The sequence below is a fragment of the Schistocerca nitens genome, chromosome 9 (assembly GCF_023898315.1).
Source record: "Schistocerca nitens isolate TAMUIC-IGC-003100 chromosome 9, iqSchNite1.1, whole genome shotgun sequence".
Taxonomy (NCBI): domain Eukaryota; kingdom Metazoa; phylum Arthropoda; class Insecta; order Orthoptera; family Acrididae; genus Schistocerca; species Schistocerca nitens.
Genome location: NC_064622.1, coordinates 188,814,840 through 188,836,131, shown reverse-complemented (window position 1 = coordinate 188,836,131; position 21,292 = coordinate 188,814,840). Strand labels below are relative to the sequence as shown.

General features: G+C 43.4%; 1 protein-coding gene across 2 annotated transcripts in view; it reads right to left on the bottom strand.

The window, feature by feature from the left end:
* Nucleotides 1–21,292, bottom strand: part of LOC126203639 (uncharacterized) — a 552,833-nt gene that overhangs the window by 246,810 nt on the left and 284,731 nt on the right. For both annotated transcript variants that reach the window (XM_049938012.1, XM_049938013.1), the window contains exon 4: nucleotides 20,059–20,163. In XM_049938012.1, coding sequence (XP_049793969.1) covers nucleotides 20,059–20,163 — 105 coding nt within the window. The remainder of the gene's footprint in view (nucleotides 1–20,058; nucleotides 20,164–21,292) is intronic.

Sequence of the window (21,292 nt, the reverse complement as noted above, 5' to 3'; positions counted from 1 at the left end):
TGAACCATTTGTGATATTCTGCACCCCGTTTTGTCGCCATTCATGGCAATCCAATCTGGGCTTACATTTCAGCAAGATAAAGCCCATCTTCGAGCGACGCGAGTTTCTACGACGTGTCTTCGTTCTTGCCGAACCCTAGATTTGCCAACAAGGTCGTAGGATCTCTCCCCAACTGAGAACTTTCGCAACAATGTGTGCAGAGCCCTCAATCCAGCTCGGGATTTTGAGGATCTAACGCGCGAACTTGACAGAATTTGGCACGACATCCCTCAGGAGGACAACCAACAGTTCTGTAAGTCGAAGCCAAGCCGCATAGCTGCTTATTTAAGGGCCAGAAATAGACCAACGCGCTACTGACTTGCTCCTTTTGTGAATCTTTTTCTATTAAACATATCATCCAATTTTCTGAAATTGTAATTCTTTGTCTATCTGCACACGTACATCACATCTACAGATTTCCGATTCATTTGGATAAAACCATCCTGTTGTGTAGTCTTCTTTGTCTTTTAGTGATAAATCAGTGTTTTTCGCTGCTGCACCCCAGGATGTTTCCGTAATTTTGTGGCTATATGTTTATTTCTTGCAGATACTTTTTGGTATCCATTCAGACAACGGTGCATGAAAGTTAATGTACAGTCAAGAGTGGCCAGAGTATAATCCTGTGGAACGAAAGACCGTGAAATAATAGCTCCGAACATTTTAATAACAGCGACAGTTGCAGACATAAAAGTTTACATTTTACAATCGTGAAAGGAGCAGTCGAGAGTTCCCAAGTTCGAGAAGCCTAGATGCTATGTTCACAACGGCGCAACGGAAATCTCAGAGTGATAAGAAGAGACTCGCGTTTCCGCGAGTTTTGCTGCGGCGGTTAGGCGGAAGCTGCTTAGCGATGTACGGGGCCCGACCCGCGCACCACCACCCGCCGTCGCTGCGTGGTGGCCTTTGTTGCCAGAGAAATAATGCCCACCCACGGAAAGCTCCGGGCGCGCGTTGAAAGAGAGCAAACGCTTTGCACGCATCCGCGGGTAGCATCCGCTGAATGAAGCGGACGCCTATCTGTCTGCTGTGTGTCTATCAGGGCGGGCGGCACTTGTGGCGCTCACAAAACACTGTGCGGCCGCCGCAGGCACCAAGGATTGTGCCGCCGCTCTCAAGACGGCGTAGCGCACGCCGGCATTTATTCCCGCATTCAGGCCGCAGCCTCACTACTAGAGCCCCCTCCCCTGTCCCTCTCGCTCCTTCCCCCGCAGTGCAGGAGCGAAGAAAGAGACGCATGTAATCCACTTGTCTTCTCCTTTCGCTCCCCCGCCGCGCCCCGCTCCGGAGGCCCTTGGCGCTCGCTGCCCGTCTTCCTCCAGACCGCCGCAGCGGCGGGCGGCTCTCGTGAACGCAAACCTCCCGGAAAGCTTTTACCGTCGTCTGCGGGGAGCGGCCTGGCCTCTTATTACTACTTAGTGCGGCCGAAGCCGCCTCTTCCACCAGCTCCCTGCTCCTCTTCCAGCCGCCCCGAGGGCGGAGGAACCGGTTTGTGCGTGAAGAATAAAACGCGCAGAAATATCGTATCGCCTCCGCCTCCGGGGAGCGAGCTCCCTTCACACTGAGATGCAGACGTTACGAGTCGCTGTTGAACCGCCCAACACTCCAATGGCGACAATGCTCCGAGACTAAGTTGTCCAGTTGAGGATGAAGCACGTCGACCCCAGCTAAGTGGATATGGTCCCTATTCCACCCATTTATAAGGAGCCATCAAAAAGTTTCCGTTCGAAGGCCGCACAGCGCAGAATCGGTACGACAATCAGGCAAAATCGCCGTGAGCACTGAGGCAATCGTCTCATCAATTCACCAGGTTGAAGGTACCCAACTGATATATACAGGGTGTTACAAAAAGGTACGGCCAAACTTTCAGGAAACATTCCTCACACACAAATAAAGAAAAGATGTTATGTGGACATGTGTCCGGTAACGCTTAATTTCCATGTTAGAGCTCATTTTAGTTTCGTCAGTATGTACGCTCAATGGAGCACGTTATCATGATTTCATACGGGATACTCTACCTATGCTGCTAGAACATGTGCCTTTACAAGTACGACACAAGATGTGGTTCATGCACGATGGAGCTCCTGCACATTTCAGTCGAAGTGTTCGTACGCTTCTCAACAACAGATTCGGTTACCGATGGATTGGTAGAGGCGGACCAATTCCATGGCCTCCACGCTCTCCTGACCTCAACCCTCTTGGCTTTCATTTATGGGGGCATTTGAAAGCTCTTGTCTACGCAACCCCGGTACCAAATGTAGAGACTCTTCGTGCTCGTATTGTGGACGGCTGTGATACAATACGCCATTCTCCAGGGCTGCATCAGCGCATCAGGGATTCCATGCGACGGAGGGTGGATGCATGTATCCTCGCTAATGGAGGACATTTTGAACATTTCCTGTAACAAAGTGTTTGAAGTCACGCTGGTACGTTCTGTTGCTGTGTGTTTACATTCCATGATTAATGTGATTTGAAGAGAAGTAATAAAATGAGCTCTAACATGGAAAGTAAGCGTTTCCGGACACATGTCCACATAACATATTTTCTTTCTTTGTGTGTGAGGAATGTTTCCTGAAAGTTTGGCCGTACCTTTTTGTAACACCCTGTATATAAAACTGTGTCCTGTTGCGTGAAGAAGTCCATACGTTCGTTCTGCATATCCTCGTCACACAAGAATCGTCAACCCTTCAAGGCCTTTCTTATTGGACCGAAGGCGTGATAATCACATGGGAAGCAATCAGGACTACAGGACGGGTGCTCGAGTGGATCCCATTAGAGTTGGCGTACGTTCTGCATTATCATATTTGCGATAAGGGGACGTGCGTTATCATGTAGGATCACGGAACTTGGTGCACCATTCCACAACGGCGGATTTCCACACACACGCTGCCGCAAACACATTCTTCATTCTCCAATGGATCTCTACCGGTATTTGCCCTTCGGCAGCCAACAAATGAATAAAAGCACGTTGGTCTTATTTAGACGCTTCTGGTAATAAAATCGCCGTATTTAATGTTACCGCAGTTACCGCGCGCACGTCGGAAAGACCCTAATGCCACACTGATCCCTTGTCTATACGTCGGTTCTTACATACCCGCATCGGAGAAGCGCTACGCTGCAATAACGCCCTGAAACGGAAAATTTTTGATCGTCTATTACACATCGCGTGAGTTTTCAAGAAGCTGTGTGGGGCTGTGAGGGAACAGAATTTCAGAATACACAGTTCTTTAAAATGAATGCGGTGGTTTTTCATTTAGGCTGTGTTTATTTAGACCTTTTCTTTCAAAAATGGTTCAAATGGCTCTGAGCACTAAGGGACTTAACTTCAGAGGTCATCAGTCCCCTAGAGCTTGGAACTACTTAAACCTAACTAACCTAAGGACATCACACACATCCATGCCCGAGGCAGGATTCGAACCTGCGACCGTATCAGTCGCGCGGTTCCACACTGTAGCGCCTAGAACCGCCCGGCCACTTCGGCCGGCAGACCTTTTCTTTGTTTCACCACTAGTTTCGCCTTTTTACGCTCCTATCGAATGTTAAGCTATATAAAAGTGACACATACATGAAAATGGCAGCCTATTCACACGATTTGATTCTGTAGGTTTGGGTTTAGAAATTTTGCTTTCTTGATATTTGGGGGGGATAGTAGATAAACAACCTGCCAAACTATCGAGAACAGTACAACTTGTAAAGCAAAACGAATGGAGTACATCATGATGAAGCGCTGCCTTTTTCATACGTATAGTACCGTTTTCTACGCTGAAAAAGCCGAAATTAACTGTGGAAAGAAGTAAAAGTCTAAACAAATATGACGTACGGGGGAAAGTGTCCACATGCTTAATAAATTTATGGCTGTGTCGCCCACTATGAACAAGGTATATGACACACTTTCGTACTGCATGCGGTACACAAGTACGGTTCCATACGAAAGAATGACACCATTCGAATTAGCAAACACTTTGTGTGGCCCTACAAAATGAATTTCAACAAAAAAGACAGCAAACCAAGCCTTCAAAAACCTATATGGGATGTACCTAACAAACGGACAGCACTGACCACGGACAATATTCGGCACGACACCGATAGGAACAAACAGTGATTGCAAAGTTACAATGTTGTCATCATCATAATCATCATGTGACGGTGAGAGTGAAGAGAGCGAGTGACAGTATATTGACTGCAATACTAACGTCACCCACTACTCAGCACTATACATGTTGTAGGGTAAGATGCTAGAGAAAGGAGATTATCCCAAACACATCATAGAGGTTCTGGAAGATATGTATACAGACAAAAATACATAATTATTAAAACAGGAGTTGCAATTTCAGATATGAAACCTGTGAATCAGAGTGTCAGACAAGGTTGCTCTTTATTTACCGATCAAAAATTTTGTTCCAAAATTGCACGCAAGACACGCACATGAATAATTTTGCTTGAACACAGGACAAATCAAAATGAATAAAGCTACTACAAACGGCTGTACCTATTTCTTGCTTCGCGATATGCTGGTATGAGTTACAGAGAACGTAAAAGGAAGTTCAAAATTTGTTTTGCGTACTTTCTAGGTTTTCTGTATGACTTTCCTCAATCATAAGGTCAACATTTAAGCGATTACCCATCTCACCGATTCATTCTGAGGCATATGTGGAATCACTGACACGAGGATGTTAGAAATGCTCATTTCTGAGTTCTGGAGTCGTTTAGGCCAAATAGGCACATACACAAGGTCTTTCAAATAAACCCACAAAAAGAAATCAATGGGCGATGATGATTATGATGTTTGCTTTGTTGGACGCTCAACTGCGCGGTCATCAGCGCCCGTACAAATTCCCAATTTGTACGCACTCCAATCTAGCCACTTTCACGAATGATGAAGAAATTATGAGGACAACACAAACACCCTGTCTCCGGGCAGAGAAAATTCCCAACCCGGCCAGGAATCGAACTCGGGACTCCGTAAACCAGAGGTAGCAACGCTAGCCACTAGACCACGAGCTGCGGACAATCAATGGGTGCCTGGTTCTCAGATCTCGAACTTCCATATCGCATGGATGGATGCTTCAACCTGCTGAAAGAAATTTTGAACTTTTTTTACAATGTCTGTAATTCTTCTCGAGGTATCGCTGTGCACTAATTAGAACATCCGATTGTAATCGCTACATTCATTTTGAAGTGCCTAGCACTTATTTTAAAAGCATATTCTCATCTTACATTGACAGCTATAAATCTGGCTGCCCTGTGACATACTCATACTCTAACATGCCATCTGTAAATAAAACTATTTTTTCAAGCATATTCTCACTACATTATCACAAGAAAGACAGGTTACAATTCGTAACAGGGCGGACCCCGTCACAGCCAACAGGAAAATAGTGTACTACTGACAGAACAGCCTTCCAAAACCGGTTTTCTTGAATCCATTGCCTACTTAACATCAAACTTTACACAAAGGCGAAACGTACGAGATGCTGGGCGTGTAATCCGAAGAAACAGTGTTCAAATTCCTGTTCAGCTTTGTTGAATTCCGTTCTTTTTGGTTCCTGTTTTACTTCAGGAGAAACCTTTTTATTTTCCTCGGTCAAGGCTGTTTCTTTGCTTTCTCCTTGTCCAACTGAGCTAACGTGCCATCTCTAACGATTCTGATATAAAAAAAAAATGGTTCAAATGGTTCTGAGCACTATGGGACTCAACTGCTGAGGTCATTAGTCCCCTAGAACTTAGAACTAGTTAAACCTAACTAACCTAAGGACATCACAAACATCCATGCCCGAGGCAGGATTCGAACCTGCGACCGTAGCGGTCTTGCGGTTCCAGACTGCAGCGTCTTTAACCGCACGGCCACTTCGGCCGGCGATTCTGATATCGGTACGCCGTTAAAGCAGTGAGCACAAAATGGGGTACGACTCTCTTGGACGACGATTTCATGATTTACGTCTAATCAAAGGAAAATAAGGTTAGTTACTGTATAACATCCCAACAATTTCTAAGTCGCTAGGGACAATTCATTGTCCCTGTAGAACAATGGTTCTCATCATGTGGTCAATTACCCCAGGAGTAGTAAACTAAAATTTTCGAAGGAGTAAAAACAAAACGGTTCGACTGTGGTTAGCTAACGAAACTAATTAATTTTTTTTACAGATGATTACCATATTAATGCAATGAACCCGCAATTACTTCATTCTTCACTTTGCAACAGATAATCGAGCCGACTGATACACAATTATATAATGGCTACTACGTTGCTGTAAGGCCTACACATTATTATTATTATTATTATTATTATTGGTAGCTGTACAAATGGCACTGACATCCAGATGTCTTCCAGTTTCTACCACTTTAAAAATAAGGAGTCCAGAAATCAAGTGATTTGCGAATAGTAATTATAATAGGCTACACATTTTAATTTGATTGATTTTAAAATGGGGTGGAGGGTGTGAGTGAAGTAACCGTTACCAGGGAAAGTAGTGATGCAGACAAAGCATATTTTGTAACAAGCGTGTCCGGCCGTTGTGGCCGAGCGGTTCTAGGCGCTTCAGTCTGGAACCGCCGGACTGCTAAGGTCACAGGTTCGAATCCTGCCTCGGGCATGCATGTGTGTGCTGTCCTTAGGTTAGCTAGGTTTAAGTAGTTCTAAGTTCTAGGGGACTGATGACCTCAGATGTTAAGTCCCATAGTGCTCAGAGCCATTGTAACAAGTGTCTACTCTCAAACCTGACAGCCTTTTCTCAGGAGTTCTAGACAGCACTCGCGATGCACAAAAAAGGTGTTTGAAATAAGCAGTGCCAACTTTATCATTGAGTCATTAGCTCGTGCTTTTTAAACACCAACAATAACTTAATATTTTTCCTTCTTTTAGAAGTAAGCGTTCAAAGAAAATTATTTTTAATTCTAAAACATAATTACGCCTTGACGTTGATGATGGTAGAGGTGAAGATGGGTGGGAGCAGGGGTTCCAGCTAATATTTGATTGCACTTAGGGGTAACTGTCTCAGAAATGTTGGAAACCACTGCTGTAGAGCAACTATAGGGATAGGAAATCGGCCGTTATCTTGTTGCAGGAACCCGTTCTTTATTTTCATGACGTGATTTGGGAAAACTGCTGAAAGCCTAAATCAGAACAGCAGGCCAGCTATTTGGACCAATTTTTGGCAAATACGAGAACTGTGTTTCAACCAGCGCGCCACATTGCCCGGTGCCACAGCCGGGCCGTTTCTGTGCTCGATCCAACATTCTAAAAATCTTTAATTTTTGTAGGTCACTAGGACGAATTTACTTTTCATAAAACTGTTCGGTTGTGACGTCAAAGACGAAAAAAAATGAAACCGCCATTGATAAAAAGAGAACGCGGCTGCCGAAGTGTCCCGGTAGAGGGGGCGCGATTACATTTCAATTTTCAGGAGGAATGCATCGCACAAATAGTTTGCAGGTGCATATTTCCGGCCTTAATTTGGCGGCTCGCGGCGCCTGCATTGCGCAAAATATGCCAGTTATGGCTGCAGCTTCAGAGGGAGAGCCTGCAGATGAAATCGGAATCTGGAAAATGCCGCGATATTGCGCTCACTGAATATTTTATGAAGGGCGCAGGGGTTGGGGCGGTGGCGCTACGGGGGCTGCGGGACCACCGCGGCCGATCACCGGCGCCGACGCCAAAATTAATAATAAGACCGCCCGGGCCGCCAGGTACACGCGGACGGGTAAATGTTCAAAAATTTGCCAAACGGCGAATTACGACTAATTGCAAAATGCTGGGTAACTATTGAGGGCCATATCGTGCGCCGCAAAAAGAGCGAGACGACGGGGTATATTTCGGGGTATATTTGTTTTTTGTTCCCTTCACGAACGACAACAAAGAGGGTAATATTTGCTGCTAATGCGCATGGGTGAACAAATAGCTGTCCTACGACAGTATTTCCAGAAGAGATGTACGAGGGTTGCCCAGTAAATAATGCCCCATATTTTTTTTCTCCAGAAGTATTTATTCCACAACAATCAAATTTACATATGTGAAAGACTGATGTTTTGTCTACTTGCTTTATTTTTCCACATAATCTCCTTCAAGTTCGACGGCCTTTTTCCAGCGAGACACAAGAGCGTGTATTCCCTGCCGGTAAAAATCTTTACTCTGCCTACGGAGCCAGGTTGTCACTTCGTGAATCACTTCTTCGTCATCGGCAAAACGTCTTCCACGAATGAAATTCTTCATTGGCCCAAACAAGTGAAAGTCTGAAGGAGCCAAATCGGGGCTGTAGGGTGGATGAGGTAACACTATCCAACCTAGTTTCGCGATGTGTTCACAAGTCCTCAAACTTGTGTGAGGACGAGCGTTATCATGCTGAATCAAAACATCCTGTGGGTTAACATGACGCCCAAGGCGCCGGAAGCGCTGCTTAAGTTTGTCTAATGTTTTGACATAAGCCTCTGAATTAATGGTACTGCCTTTTGGCATCACATCAATGAGAATTACGCCCTCGCAATCCCAAAACACAGTCATCATGACTTTTCCGGCTGAAGGACCTGTTTTGAATTTTTTCTTCTGTGGAGAATAAGCATGACGTCATTCCATCGATTGTCTTTTTGTTTCGGGCTCAAAATGATGCACCCAAGTTTCATCACCTGTCACAATCCGTGACAAAAAGGCCTCCCCGTCAACGTGAAAGCGTCGCAACAAATCGAAAGAAATGTCTTTTCTTTGGGATTTGTGATCGACAGTAAGATACCGAGGAACCCATCTTGCACACACTTTTGAGTATCCAAGCTGATTGATAATCACATCCACACTTCCTTTGCTTACTGACAACTCCAGTGCCAATTGTCGAGTCGTAATGCGTCGATCCCGTCGAATGAGAACATCAGCCCGCTGCAACATGTCAGGCGTGACAGCCGTGGGAGGCCTTCCCGACCGCGGCAAATCTCGGAGCTCCGCAGCACCGCCCTCTGATGCTTTCACCCTCTGTGCCCAGCGACCAACAGTACTCCTATCGACTGCAGATGTTCCGTAGACGTTGCACAAGCGTTTATGGATATTGCCCACGGTTTCTTCCTCTGCTACGAGAAATTCAATCACTGCACGTTGTTTCTGACGGATGTCACTTGCAGACGCCATTTTAGAACATTCCTACACCACCGCTCTCTGTCGGAGGAAATTGAAACTTTGCGTACACACGCGGGAAACTTCAAATAACTCGCACCTAAAGTTTCACATTTCTAATATTTTTTATTTCGGAGAAAAAAATATGGGGCATTATTTACTGGGCAACCCTCGTAAAGCATCTTGCGTATTACTACTCAGAGCTGAAATCCAGTCACAGAAAAATGGCACTCAGTTTTGTGGTTTAGTAATTACAAGAACCTACACAACACATACGTTTTGTCAGCGTTCTACCACAGTTTCGTTAGCACTTTCATCCGCAACAAAAGTGGTACTGTCAGAGAGAAACTGGGAGATGTATCAGGAACGAAACCACAAAAAATCTTACGGACGATACTGCGGTCCTCTCTGAAACTGAAAGATGCCTAACACAACTGAATTTAAGGGAGTGTGTTCTTGGCATTTGATACAATAGGAAAATGATTAAGGAAAAACTAAAGTCCTTGTTCTGGCTGTGTGTGACGGAAGGAATGATACGGGACAGACGAGCAAGAGCTGAAGTTGTCGAGAGTTTCACCGAACCTGTAATCAAGATAACAGCAGATAGAGACCGTTTATCCGATGTGGTGTGGTGTGAAAAATAAACCGGTCAGGAATGCTTCTACCAGAAGGAAGTATACAGGGTGTTACAAAAAGGTACGGCCAAACTTTCAGGAAACATTCCTCACACACAAAGAAAGAAAATATGTTTTGTGGACATGTGTCCGGAAACGCTTACTTTCCATGTTAGAGCTCATTTTATTACTTCTCTTCAAATCACATTAATCATGGAATGGAAACACACAGCAACAGAACGTACCAGCATGACTTCAAACACTTTGTTACAGGAAATGTTCAAAATGTCCTCCGTTAGCGAGGATACATGCATCCACCCTCTGTCGCATGGAATCCCTGATGCGCTGATGCAGCCCTGGAGAATGGCGTATTGTATCACAGCCGTCCACAATACGAGCACGAAGAGTCTCTACATTTGGTACCGGGGTTGCACAGACAAGAGCTTTCAAATGCCCCCGTAAATGAAAGTCAAGAGGGTTGAGGTCAGGAGAGCGTGGAGGCCATGGAATTGGTCCGCCTCTACCAATCCATCTGTCACCGAATCTGTTGTTGAGAAGCGTACGAACACTTCGACTGAAATGTGCAAGAGCTCCATCGTACATGAACCACATGTTGTGTCGTACTTGTAAAGGCACATGTTCTAGCAGCACAGGTAGAGTATCCCGTATCATGATAAAGTGCTCCATTGAGCGTAGGTGGAAGAACATGGGGCCCAATCAAGACATCACCAACAATGCCTGCCCAAATGTTCACAGAAAATCTGTGCTGATGACGTGATTGCACAATTGCGTGCGGATTCTCGTCAGCCCACACAAGTTGATTGTGAAAATTTACAATTTGATCATGTTTGAGTGACGAAACTAAAATGAGCTCTAACATGGAAATTAAGCGTTTCCGGACACATGTCCACATAACATATTTTCTTTATTTGTGTGTGAGGAATGTTTCCTGAAAGTTTGGCCGTACCTTTTTGTAACACCCTGTATACTCAAGTCTTTGGCCGTACCTTTTTGTAACACCCTGTATACTCAAGTCGAACGACATAAAGGGGCTATTAAGAAAACAATTTATTAAGGATATTTTCTGAATTGTACGAGTTTGTGGATACGAAACATGAGAAACCGGAGCAGAAGAAGGAGCAAGAATTTATTAACATTAGGTTCTACCGTTGGGTGCTTCAGATACCGTGGAAGGTTCCTCGTCTGCTTGGAAGTCTATTACAGACGTATGGCCAGATTCTGTAGATGCTAAAAAGATAAAAATAAGACCGTGAAAGATGTACAGAGTATTTATAAATTAGTTATATAAAAGCTATCTTCAATTATGAAGAGGATAGATAACTTACAGGTATGTTTGATATAGCACTGGGTGCAGTATAACTTCAAGTTTTATTTCCGTGTAACACTGTTAGTTCCGGACGTTACCACTAGGTAGCAAGCAGGTACTCCAACAGTCTTCATGAGGTCGTATAAAGGTGCAGAGCATGCGCTGTGTAGTTTATAGTTTCATGAATCCGAATCTGCTACTATAGTTAAGAGACAATTCAAGACTAAATTTCGCAAGCCACCACCTCAAAACACAAATTATTATTAACTGATAACGATGTAGGTCGAAAGAATGAATTAAAATTTGCATCAAAGCCGGAATCCGAACCTCGGTCTCCTGCTTTCTAGACAGACGCACTAGCCGTTACGGCACACAAGCACTGTGGCTACTACAGCTGCACGTGTTAACCTAGTACGTCTCCCTCCGCAATACAAACTCCAACTCAAGCCTCAGCCCGTTGCTATTCCCCTTCCAAACTTACATCAGTATTGCTGAGGCTCTCCAATATTGGAATAGTTAATAATGGGGTTAATCCTGCCTGTAGCTCAAGTGTAAGTCATATACTCGTATTAATAAAACACAGTGGATTCTCACCTTTATCGATGATAATGATGTAAGCCGAGGCAATGAAGCTCGGGATTTGAGCCCGGTTCTGCTGCTGAGGCGGTAGTTGGAATCTGTATTGGTGAGGCAGACATACTAGGGTAATCCGTGCAGCTGTTGTAGCTGTGCTGTGTAATGGCTGGCATATCTGCCCAGTAAGCAAGAGACCCAGGTTCGAATCCAGATGTTGGCACGAATTGTGATCTGTGAATCGCTGTTGCAAGCCTTCAAAAACAAGTTGTAAAAGAGTGAATTCCTATGGTAATGTTAGGTGGGAGACCCCTGACGGCAGGCTGAGCTGCCTAAACGGAAGGGTTTTCTGGCCTTCTTTTTGTGAAGTGAAAAAGTTGGGTGTTTAAGCGTACCTGGTAAGTGTAGCTGACTGTAGTGAGTGTGTGTAGTGTAGTGTCATGTTTATCCAGGATGATGATGATAGAATGGAGAGGCTGATACCCGGCGCCGGCAAATAGCCAATTCTTCTTGAACAACACCAAGGGATCCCCCCGAGTTGAACATCTCCATCTGAAGGACGGATCACCAATTGTTTCACATTGCCTTATCCATTAGCCACTGAGGAGAGGTTTGGAATTTAATCCATGACACTGGCGGAAAGTCTGCTAAGTAGGAACATCACACGACCATCCCTCCTCCCCTTCGCTGTAAAAGCAAAGGGAAAGCAACCAACAGCACGTATCAGAAGGTTACCCATCCAAGTCGGCGTTGCTTACCTTCAATAATCTGACGAGTGACGATATATTCAACTAGGTTCAAAAATGGTTCAAATGGCTCTGAGCACTATGGGACTCAACTGCTGTGGTCATCAGTCCCCTAGAACTTAGAACTACTTAAACCTAACTAACCTAAGGACATCACACACATCCATGCCCGAGGCAGGATTCGAACCTGCGACCGTAGCAGTCGCACGGTTCCGGACTGCGCGCCTAGAACCGTAAGACCACCGCGGCCGGCTGTTCAACTAGGTCATTGGCAGAAAAGTTAGTGAGGATTGGCGTAACGAAGTATGAACGGGCTTTCTCACAATGACGGTGCCAGTCTCGGTATCACCAAGACCTGGTAGTTCTTACACCATAACGTGAGCAGCATTCAGTTAATGAGTTAGACAAGTTTTATCTACACTGTGTGTCCCGGCAGTAAGCTGTCACGTTCAGGAGCCGTCTGTTTCATACGTTTTGCGTTAATTAGTTAGCTGCGTGCCTCTCATTTTTATTTATTTATAATTTTTCGTAACAAGCGGATTTGAATGCTCACTCGATAAAACTGTGACACGCGCTTAAATATATGAGAATACGAAGAGCTTGCAGAGATCCTGTTAAATTATTGGGTGTCTAACAATACTAGAACATTTCATGTGGAAATCGTAATACAGCATTCCGACAGGACGCGAATTTCTAGCTACATCTACACACTAGCGGAAGATTCACTGAATCACTTTGTAACTATTTCTCTATCGTTTGACCATCGAATAGCGCCGGGAAAATATAACTCTAAATCTCTCCGTGCTAGCTCTTATTTTAATGTAATGATAATTTCTCCGTATGTAGATTGGAGTGAAAAAAAATATTTTCGCATTAGAGGAGAAAGTTAACGATTGAAATTTCGTGAAAAGATCTTGCTCCAATAATTGCCACCTCAACTCGCGTATCATCTCCGTCACACTCTCTCCCCTATTTCGCGATGATACAAAACGAGCTGTCCTCTTCTGAATTTTTTCGGTGTCCTCCGTCAATCCTCCCTGGCAAGGGACTCATGTTGCGCAGCAACATTCCAGAAGACGACGGACAAGCGTAGCGCAGGATGTGTCTTTAGTAGACCTGTTGCATCTTCTAAGTACTTTTCCTGGGAAACGCAGTCGTTGGTTCGCCTTCCCCACAGCAATTTTAAGTGATCGTTTCAATTTAAGTTGTTCGTGACTGTAATATCTAGTTATTTAGTTGAACTGATAGCCATTAGATGTGTGTGAATAATCGTGGAACCGAAATTTAACGGATTCCTTTTTGTACTCCAGTGAATGACTTCACACTTTTCATTATTTACAGTTGGCTGCCACCTTTCGCACCAAAGCGATATCTTGTCTAAATTATTTTGCAATTTGTTTTGATCTTCTGTTGACTTTAGTAGACGCTAAATGAGAGTATCATTGTCTCCTAAATCGTATACATAATTAGGAACAGTAGACAGCCTATAACATCTCCTTAGGGATCGCCAGACACCAATTCTGTTTTCCTCTATGACTTTCCGTCGCTTACTACGAACCGTGACCTTTCTGACAGGTAATCACGAATCCAGTTGCAGAACTGGGACGATACACCACAGACATTCAATCTGATTAGAAGTCGCTTGTGAGGAACGGTATCACAAGCCTTCTGGGACTAGAAACAGGGTGTCAATTTGAGATAAAAAAAAAATATTTTTTCTGAACCAGTGCTGACCGCGTGTCAGTAAATCTTTGTCCTCGAGGGTAATCTGTAATTTTCGAACGCAGTACAGATTCCAAAATCATACTGAAAATCAACGTCAGTGAGATAAGTCTGCAGCGAATTACTCCTATTTCATTTGTAAATAAAACTGCCTTTTTTCTGCAACTGTAATTTATTCCTCCCAGACGCATTTCGCCTTCTTTTACCATAAGGCATCTTCAGTAGGAGCTAGAACGACACAATTTTGTTTTGGCATATGTTATTTTTAGATTATAGAAAAGTTAACGTCGCGTTTTTTATGTAAATAAGTAATTACTTACAGTTTGTTGGCATCTGCGTTTACTCTCATCTGGTCTGGAGGTCGCACCACCACTCCAGACCAGATGAGAGGAAACGCAGGTGCCAATAAACTGTAAGTAATTACGTATTTTCATAAAAAAATGCGACGTGAACTGTTCGATAATCTAAAAATTACACGTGTCAAAAAAAAAAAAACTGTATCGTTCTAGATGCAACTGAAGACCCCTTAGGGTCAAAAAAAGGCAGAACGCGTCTGGGAGAAATAAATTACAGTTGCAGCAAGAAAAGGTGGTTTCATTTACAAAACAAATATTTCTGTGCATGCTGAGGACGATGGCCATGCAAACAAACTTGTTACTCCAGTTTCCTTTCTTAAGTACTGATGTGACCTGTGCAACTATTTAGTCTTACGGTACGCATCGTCATAGTATCATGGGAATCAGGGACAGAGCATCGCCATACCGACATGTCGCGAACAGCTGGCTGAAGCGCAACCGCTGCAGATCAAGTGACGACGAGATGGACTCGGGACAAAAGTGTGGCAAGGCGGGTAGGAACGGGTCCTACCAGAAGGAATACACAACCACCAGAAAATAGTAGGATTGTTCGACTGCCTCGATGGAATGGACGAATACCAATTTATTCACGTCTTGAGGTAGCCTGTTAGCTGCGGTCGTCTAGTATTGGAGATCCCTTGTCTCCTCAGACTACATAGTGCAGCATGGCTTAATGGAGTCAATCACCAAATCGTTACACTATAAAGTATTCTATTACAATGCATTGTGATCTGTTTAGCTGTATGTTGAATTTCACAGTGTGGTAGCTTTTCAGTCTCACTGGGAAGTCGAATTTTTGTATAATTCCTTAGATATAGACTGTACCTCGATGTGTTACATCTGTTATCGTCAGAGGTATAGAGGAATAACAAGTGGGATGAGACGTGAATGGGAATTTGGATTGAGAAGAGAAGCGTGCTAGGGTAGTCCGTCTAGTTGTGCAAAGCAACTGTGCCACGGAGGCTTAGCGGTTAGCGTATCTGCCTAGTTAGCAGGAGACCCGGATTCGAGTCCCATTCTTAGTACAAATTTTCCATTCGTTGCTTCAGTGTGTATCATAAACCCTTTGCATGATATTTTTCGACCAACGGACTATGGCGGCATTATTTTCTAAGTCGATTAGCTGGGTCAGACGCAGGTTTAGTATTTCAGTGTGAAGTTATACTAGAAAGGTCTTTATTTACGTTGGTGTATCGCTTATTACTAATATTCAGACAATGGGGTCCCTAGGACACGCATAGATTGAAATATGGGAAGCGTTTAATGTGACAGCTACATGTAAATCGTACAACCTAACATCCACTTGAGGATAAATAAACCATCGGTATTCGGTCCGACTAGAAAATGTAAACAACGTAGTGAACAGATGTTGGGCCAGTAAGGAAGGAAGATTATGGTATATCGACCCGTCGACGACAAGGTTATAAAAGGCGGAAAACAAGCTCTAGACGTGGAAGGAAATCAGCCAGGTTCTTTCCAGAGGAACTATTCCGAAATTTGCCTTAAGCGACTTGGGAGTACCAAGGAAAACCTAAATCGGGATGGGCGGACTAGCATTGGAATTGCTGTCCTACCGAATGTGAATCCAGGGTTTTACCTCCATCCACGATGTGGAGTGACAAGCAAGTGATTCTGACACAACTCGACAAATATAGTTTGGTGATTAGTCTCGATGAAAGTACATGTCACTTGTAGGGCGCTGTAGGGAAGCGAACGGATGTACGATATCGCACAGTAGGTTCTCTTACGGTAAGGCAGTGATATGCTACGACAGATGCAACAAGTGCCCCATTTCATCCAACGTAAAAATCCCTCACACGAGTATGTAACAAATCGTTTCCTGGCTGCGTCCTTGGGCTCAGCCTTTGGTTATTGTGGACACCACAGCCAATTTCCGGTACCCGGGAGAAGATGGCTTTCTCTAACACGGAAATACTGAGCATGTCTTTCGGAATCGTCCTAAATCGGTTGCAGTCTTGGCCTACGGGAGACTACTCTACGCAAGATGACAGCTCTTTTCCAGCTCCTGTTGGGAATAAACCTGGTAAGAAACATTTCTTTTCTAAATAATGCTATTACAGGCAGCAGAAAATGGCCAATGGAAATGCCTGAATTCTGTTAGAGAGGCCTGATGCGCTGGAAGGTCTCAATGTTGAAGCAATTTCATGGAGCGGTTCGGTGGGCGCCCGTGGCGACATACGAATCAAGCCGTCCGCGCTATGTGGTTTACGTAGTATTTTACAAGATGAGTGTATGAAGTCGGGAGTGAGTGATACTCAGGTATCGAGAAAGATATTCAGATGGTACGGAAGTATAAAGGAATTTGAAAGTGTGTTACCAGGTCGAGGTGTGGTATTCGCCTTACTAATTTTCTGGTGTTGTGGGCGAGTATAGGGATTTAGCAAGTGAGCACATGTGTTTAGCGGGCAAAAGCCTCATAGCAAAGCGTAGATCCATCAGCGAGACAGTGTGGGGATGGCAAAAATCGACCGGTTAAAACCAATACTGGAATATTAGTTCTGAATAATTTTTCGGATGGTCTCCGTTACAAAAGGTATTTTTATTTTTAACTGATATCTAGATACAAAACCGACATACCACTTTGCCATAACAGTAACGCAAAAATTTTTGGTTTTTATATAACTTTTTTTTTTAAGTCGAGTTTGGTAGAAAGTTCTGTGGTTTCTGAATGATTCATGTGATCGTCGAATGATATTGATGAAAGAAGTCGACTTACAGATCAACACTTTAAAGAACGACTATTTATGTGTCCATAAATATTGGCCAATGGATTAATGCGTTATTGAAACTGTAACAAGTGTCATGTAATTTTTCCTGGTAAATACTATATTTTGTCTCCTATCTAAATCGTTCATTTGAATTATTTGACTGAGTATTTTTTGTTATATCAATAAAAATCAATTGTTTTCGAATTCCCTCTAAAAAGCAAAGATATATTTACTATAAACGGGTTTACATTCGAAGTAATTAAAAAAAAGAACTCTAAAATTTTACGTAGACGTTATTATGTGTCTGTCACTTCTACGAGATAATAAATAGATAAGGACGTTATGGCAACAGTAATAAATTAAAAAATTAAGAATTCATTCACAGTTTACAATAAAAATAGCTGATCTGCTGACTGTTTCACCATACTATGTCTTTATCTGCTTGTAGCCCTTGGAAATGGACAACTTGCCACGAAGAATTCTCGAACTCCAGTTTTCACCTTTTAGCACTGACTATTCGTAGTTTCCGAATAGTGTCATCCACGATTAGGTGAATGTTTTGTGCTATTCGACCCGTCATTACTTTTTTTTTTCAAGAAAAGGAACGCACAGTATATGCAATAAATTTTCTTTTATTTACCTACTTTATTTGATGTTTTGGTTTTGTCTACCTTGGAACATATAATGCAAAAGCCTGATGGAGTCTTACATCTTTTCAATCTATGTTCGATGTCTGCGTTTATTGCTGGAAATAGTAGCAATAAAAAACTGAAAATCGGTTATTTCAGAAACCCGTTGTTTTGAAAAGTTTTAACAGTCACGTTAAACTGGGTATGAAATAATAATAATAATAATAATAAACGGTATAGCTGAAACCGGTTGCCTCGGTGATAACCGCCATCCCTAAGATGGTGTTTGACGAAAGTGACCAATCTGACGCGATTTGACTGAAATAACTTACGTAAATTTGTTTCCGTGGAAACTGGAAGTGTGATGTTTTGGGTGATTTTTAATTTTTTAACTTTAAACTGTTATCCCCTTTTGTTTATGGGAGAGATTATGGTCGGGCGTTACCAGGAACCAGCTGGAGACGTTATAGTGAGCGAATGTTATGCCAACACTTTTTTAGACTCATGTCATGGTACAGCAGTACTGAGGACAAGTCGTGGTCCGCAAATGCCTGAACAGTACGCTGTTAGCATCGCATCATGTGGCTTTCGACGTACCTGCGCCCCAGTGTGTCATCACTCCGCGGGAAATGTTTAGATTCTTCGATTTTCAATGTCAGCGTCACCGCACGAACGCCCTTTTTCTTTCAATTTCTGTGCCCTGATAGTGGTATACTCACGAGGTGGTGGACAAGGAGCCAGTTCTGGATGGTATCGCTGCTCTCCGATTGTCGTTGTCGAAGCGCTGATTAGCGATAGATTTACGGCACTGAGGCCTGTTTATTCGCTGTTACAAGCCGTAACAGTACACGGCGAAGCCTGTCATCATCGCGTTGTTTCCTACACAACTCAATGGTGGCGGCGAATGTTTTCCTCGAATCAAGGTAGGCCTACTCACGGCACAACAGCGATAAAGTCGGCAAGGTACTACATTTACAATAAAATTAACGAAACAGGACTGAAGCCTAAATATTCAATGCTGATCTACAGAATATTGGCATCCGTATGCATATTATTTACAAAATTTTTAAAAAATCCATATTTGTTTCTAAACGAATAAAAATTCAAAACCTGAGACCAATTTTCACGCGCACATTACACTCCGTCGCCCTCACAATCACGTAGATCTGGAAACAGAGAATGCACCAATAGTAAAGTAGATTACCAAGGTCGGAGAACGCGCCGAAGGTAGCAGAGCAAAAATATTACAATTCAATGTAATTCTTCATGTTTCATTGCGTGACCGCTCAGTCAACAGTATCCTAAACGGAATCTCACAGTAATTCTTAGAAAATGACTCGGTATATTTCTTTCCATCAACGAATTGTTGGTTGGTTGGTTGATTTGGGGGAGGGGGACCAAACAGCGAGATCATCGGTCCCACGTGATTAGGAAAGGATGGGGAACGAAGTCGGCCGTCCCCTTTCAAAGGAACAGGATTCAGGGAAAACCTAAATCAGGATGGCCGATGCGGGTTTGAACCGTCGCCCTCTCGAATGCGAGTCCAGTGCCTCGACACCGACCCCAGTGTAACACAGAATTTGGAAAAAATATTTCATCGGGAGACACTGATGGAGCTTTTTTGTTGTTTCTTATTTTGATGGGAGCAAGCACAAAAACTTTATAATGTTAAACGATAGAAGCCACGATTAGCCATCATCAGGACAACTGAGCAGAAATGCTGTATCAGAGAAAACCCTACTTCCTGAATCCCCTAACTTTTCTTGTAAATTCATTTTCCCCGACAATTCTCGGTTTTTCAGACAAGCCACTATACTGTAACTTCCTGGCAGAGTAAAACTGTGTGCCGGACCGAGAGTCGAACTCGGGACCTTTGCCTTTCACGCGCAAGTGCTCTACCATCTGAGCTACCCAAGCACGACTCACGCCCCGTCCTCATAGCTCTACTTCCGACAGTACCTCGTCTCCTAGAGCACTTGCCCGCGAAAGGCAAAGGTCCCGCGTTCGAATCTCGGTCTGGAATGCAGTTTTAATCTGCCAGGAAGTTTCATATCAGCGCACACTCCGATGCCGAGTGAAAATCTCATTCTCCAAGCCACTATACAGTTGGACAGTATTATTGTCCATCACCTTTGATGGGTCTGAACAATGTAGATGTGTGGATTCGGCAGTGGCAGGAACACAGGGCGATTTGAAACTCTTGGAGAGAACTGAAGAACTCAAAACACTCACCGTGGCCGGCGGCGGCTGCTGCGGCGTTGGCAGCGGCTTGCCACCTGAGCTCTTCCTGGCGATCAAACTCTGACACTTTCGCTGCCAGACGCTGGGCGATGGCGGCTGCAAACAAAACAAAATCTCTTATGTGTCGAAAAATATCTGCCTTTGGTATAAGACTGTTCGCAATATTATTTGCATTCAGAATTTAACTAACCCTAAACTCAAGTAAACTGGGTACTCTACACTACTAATATATTCACTGGTTTTACAGGTCTCTTTGAAAAAACTTTTCATGTTACGGAACAGTTGATGACATGTTACTCTCGTGTAGGAAAAGCTTGGAAAACTGCTTCAGGAGACGCCAGTACAGAGGAGGTAAACACACCGTCCCCAGCGTACCTTTATGGAAAAGTTTCTACTAGCAACACGCTATAAATCAATTTTTACACGACTTTGAGCATCACAGTACTAGGCATAGTTTCTTTCGGAAAAGGCGCAAAAAGAAAAACAGAACAATAATCAGTTTATTTCCAGGTAAGGTGGATTACACAAGAGAAGTAAAACATTAAAATTATAAAAGGAATAATAAAACGTTTTGTCTTTATTATGATCATAGATATCGAGACTGTAAATTGGAATAACTTTTCAAAATTTCTGAACGGATGTCGAGACAAAACATTTATTCACACTGATTATAAAATGGAGACATAAAATTTGCAGCCTGAAAACAAATTGTAAAGCAGGGTTGTAGCTTTTCTCTAGTGTTTATTTGCATACCACGGAAGTAATTAAGCAACTAAAACTAAATTTTACAGCTGAATATCAAAATTGGGGTAGTCACAAAATTTTGTAGGAGACACACAACAATCAACACACAAAGGACTACCTAAGATAGAGGAAGAAAGTATCCTTCAACAAAACAAATCTACTGCTTGACACACTGACCTAAAACTGATCAAGATGTTTCTAAAAATTTACGTTTAGACGAGAGACAGTATAGAAACGAACCAGGGACAGAGGTGCTTTTTTACGTGTATTACTGTATTACCTACTACATTAAATTACAAGTAACCATGTGAAATGGTTCAAATGGCTCTGAGCACTATGGGACTCAACTGCTGAGGTCATAAGTCCCCTAGAACTTAGAACTACTTAAACCTAACTAACCTAAGGACATCACACACATCCATGCCCGAGGCAGGATTCGAACCTGCGACCGTAGCGGTCGCGCGGTTCCAGACTGTAGCGC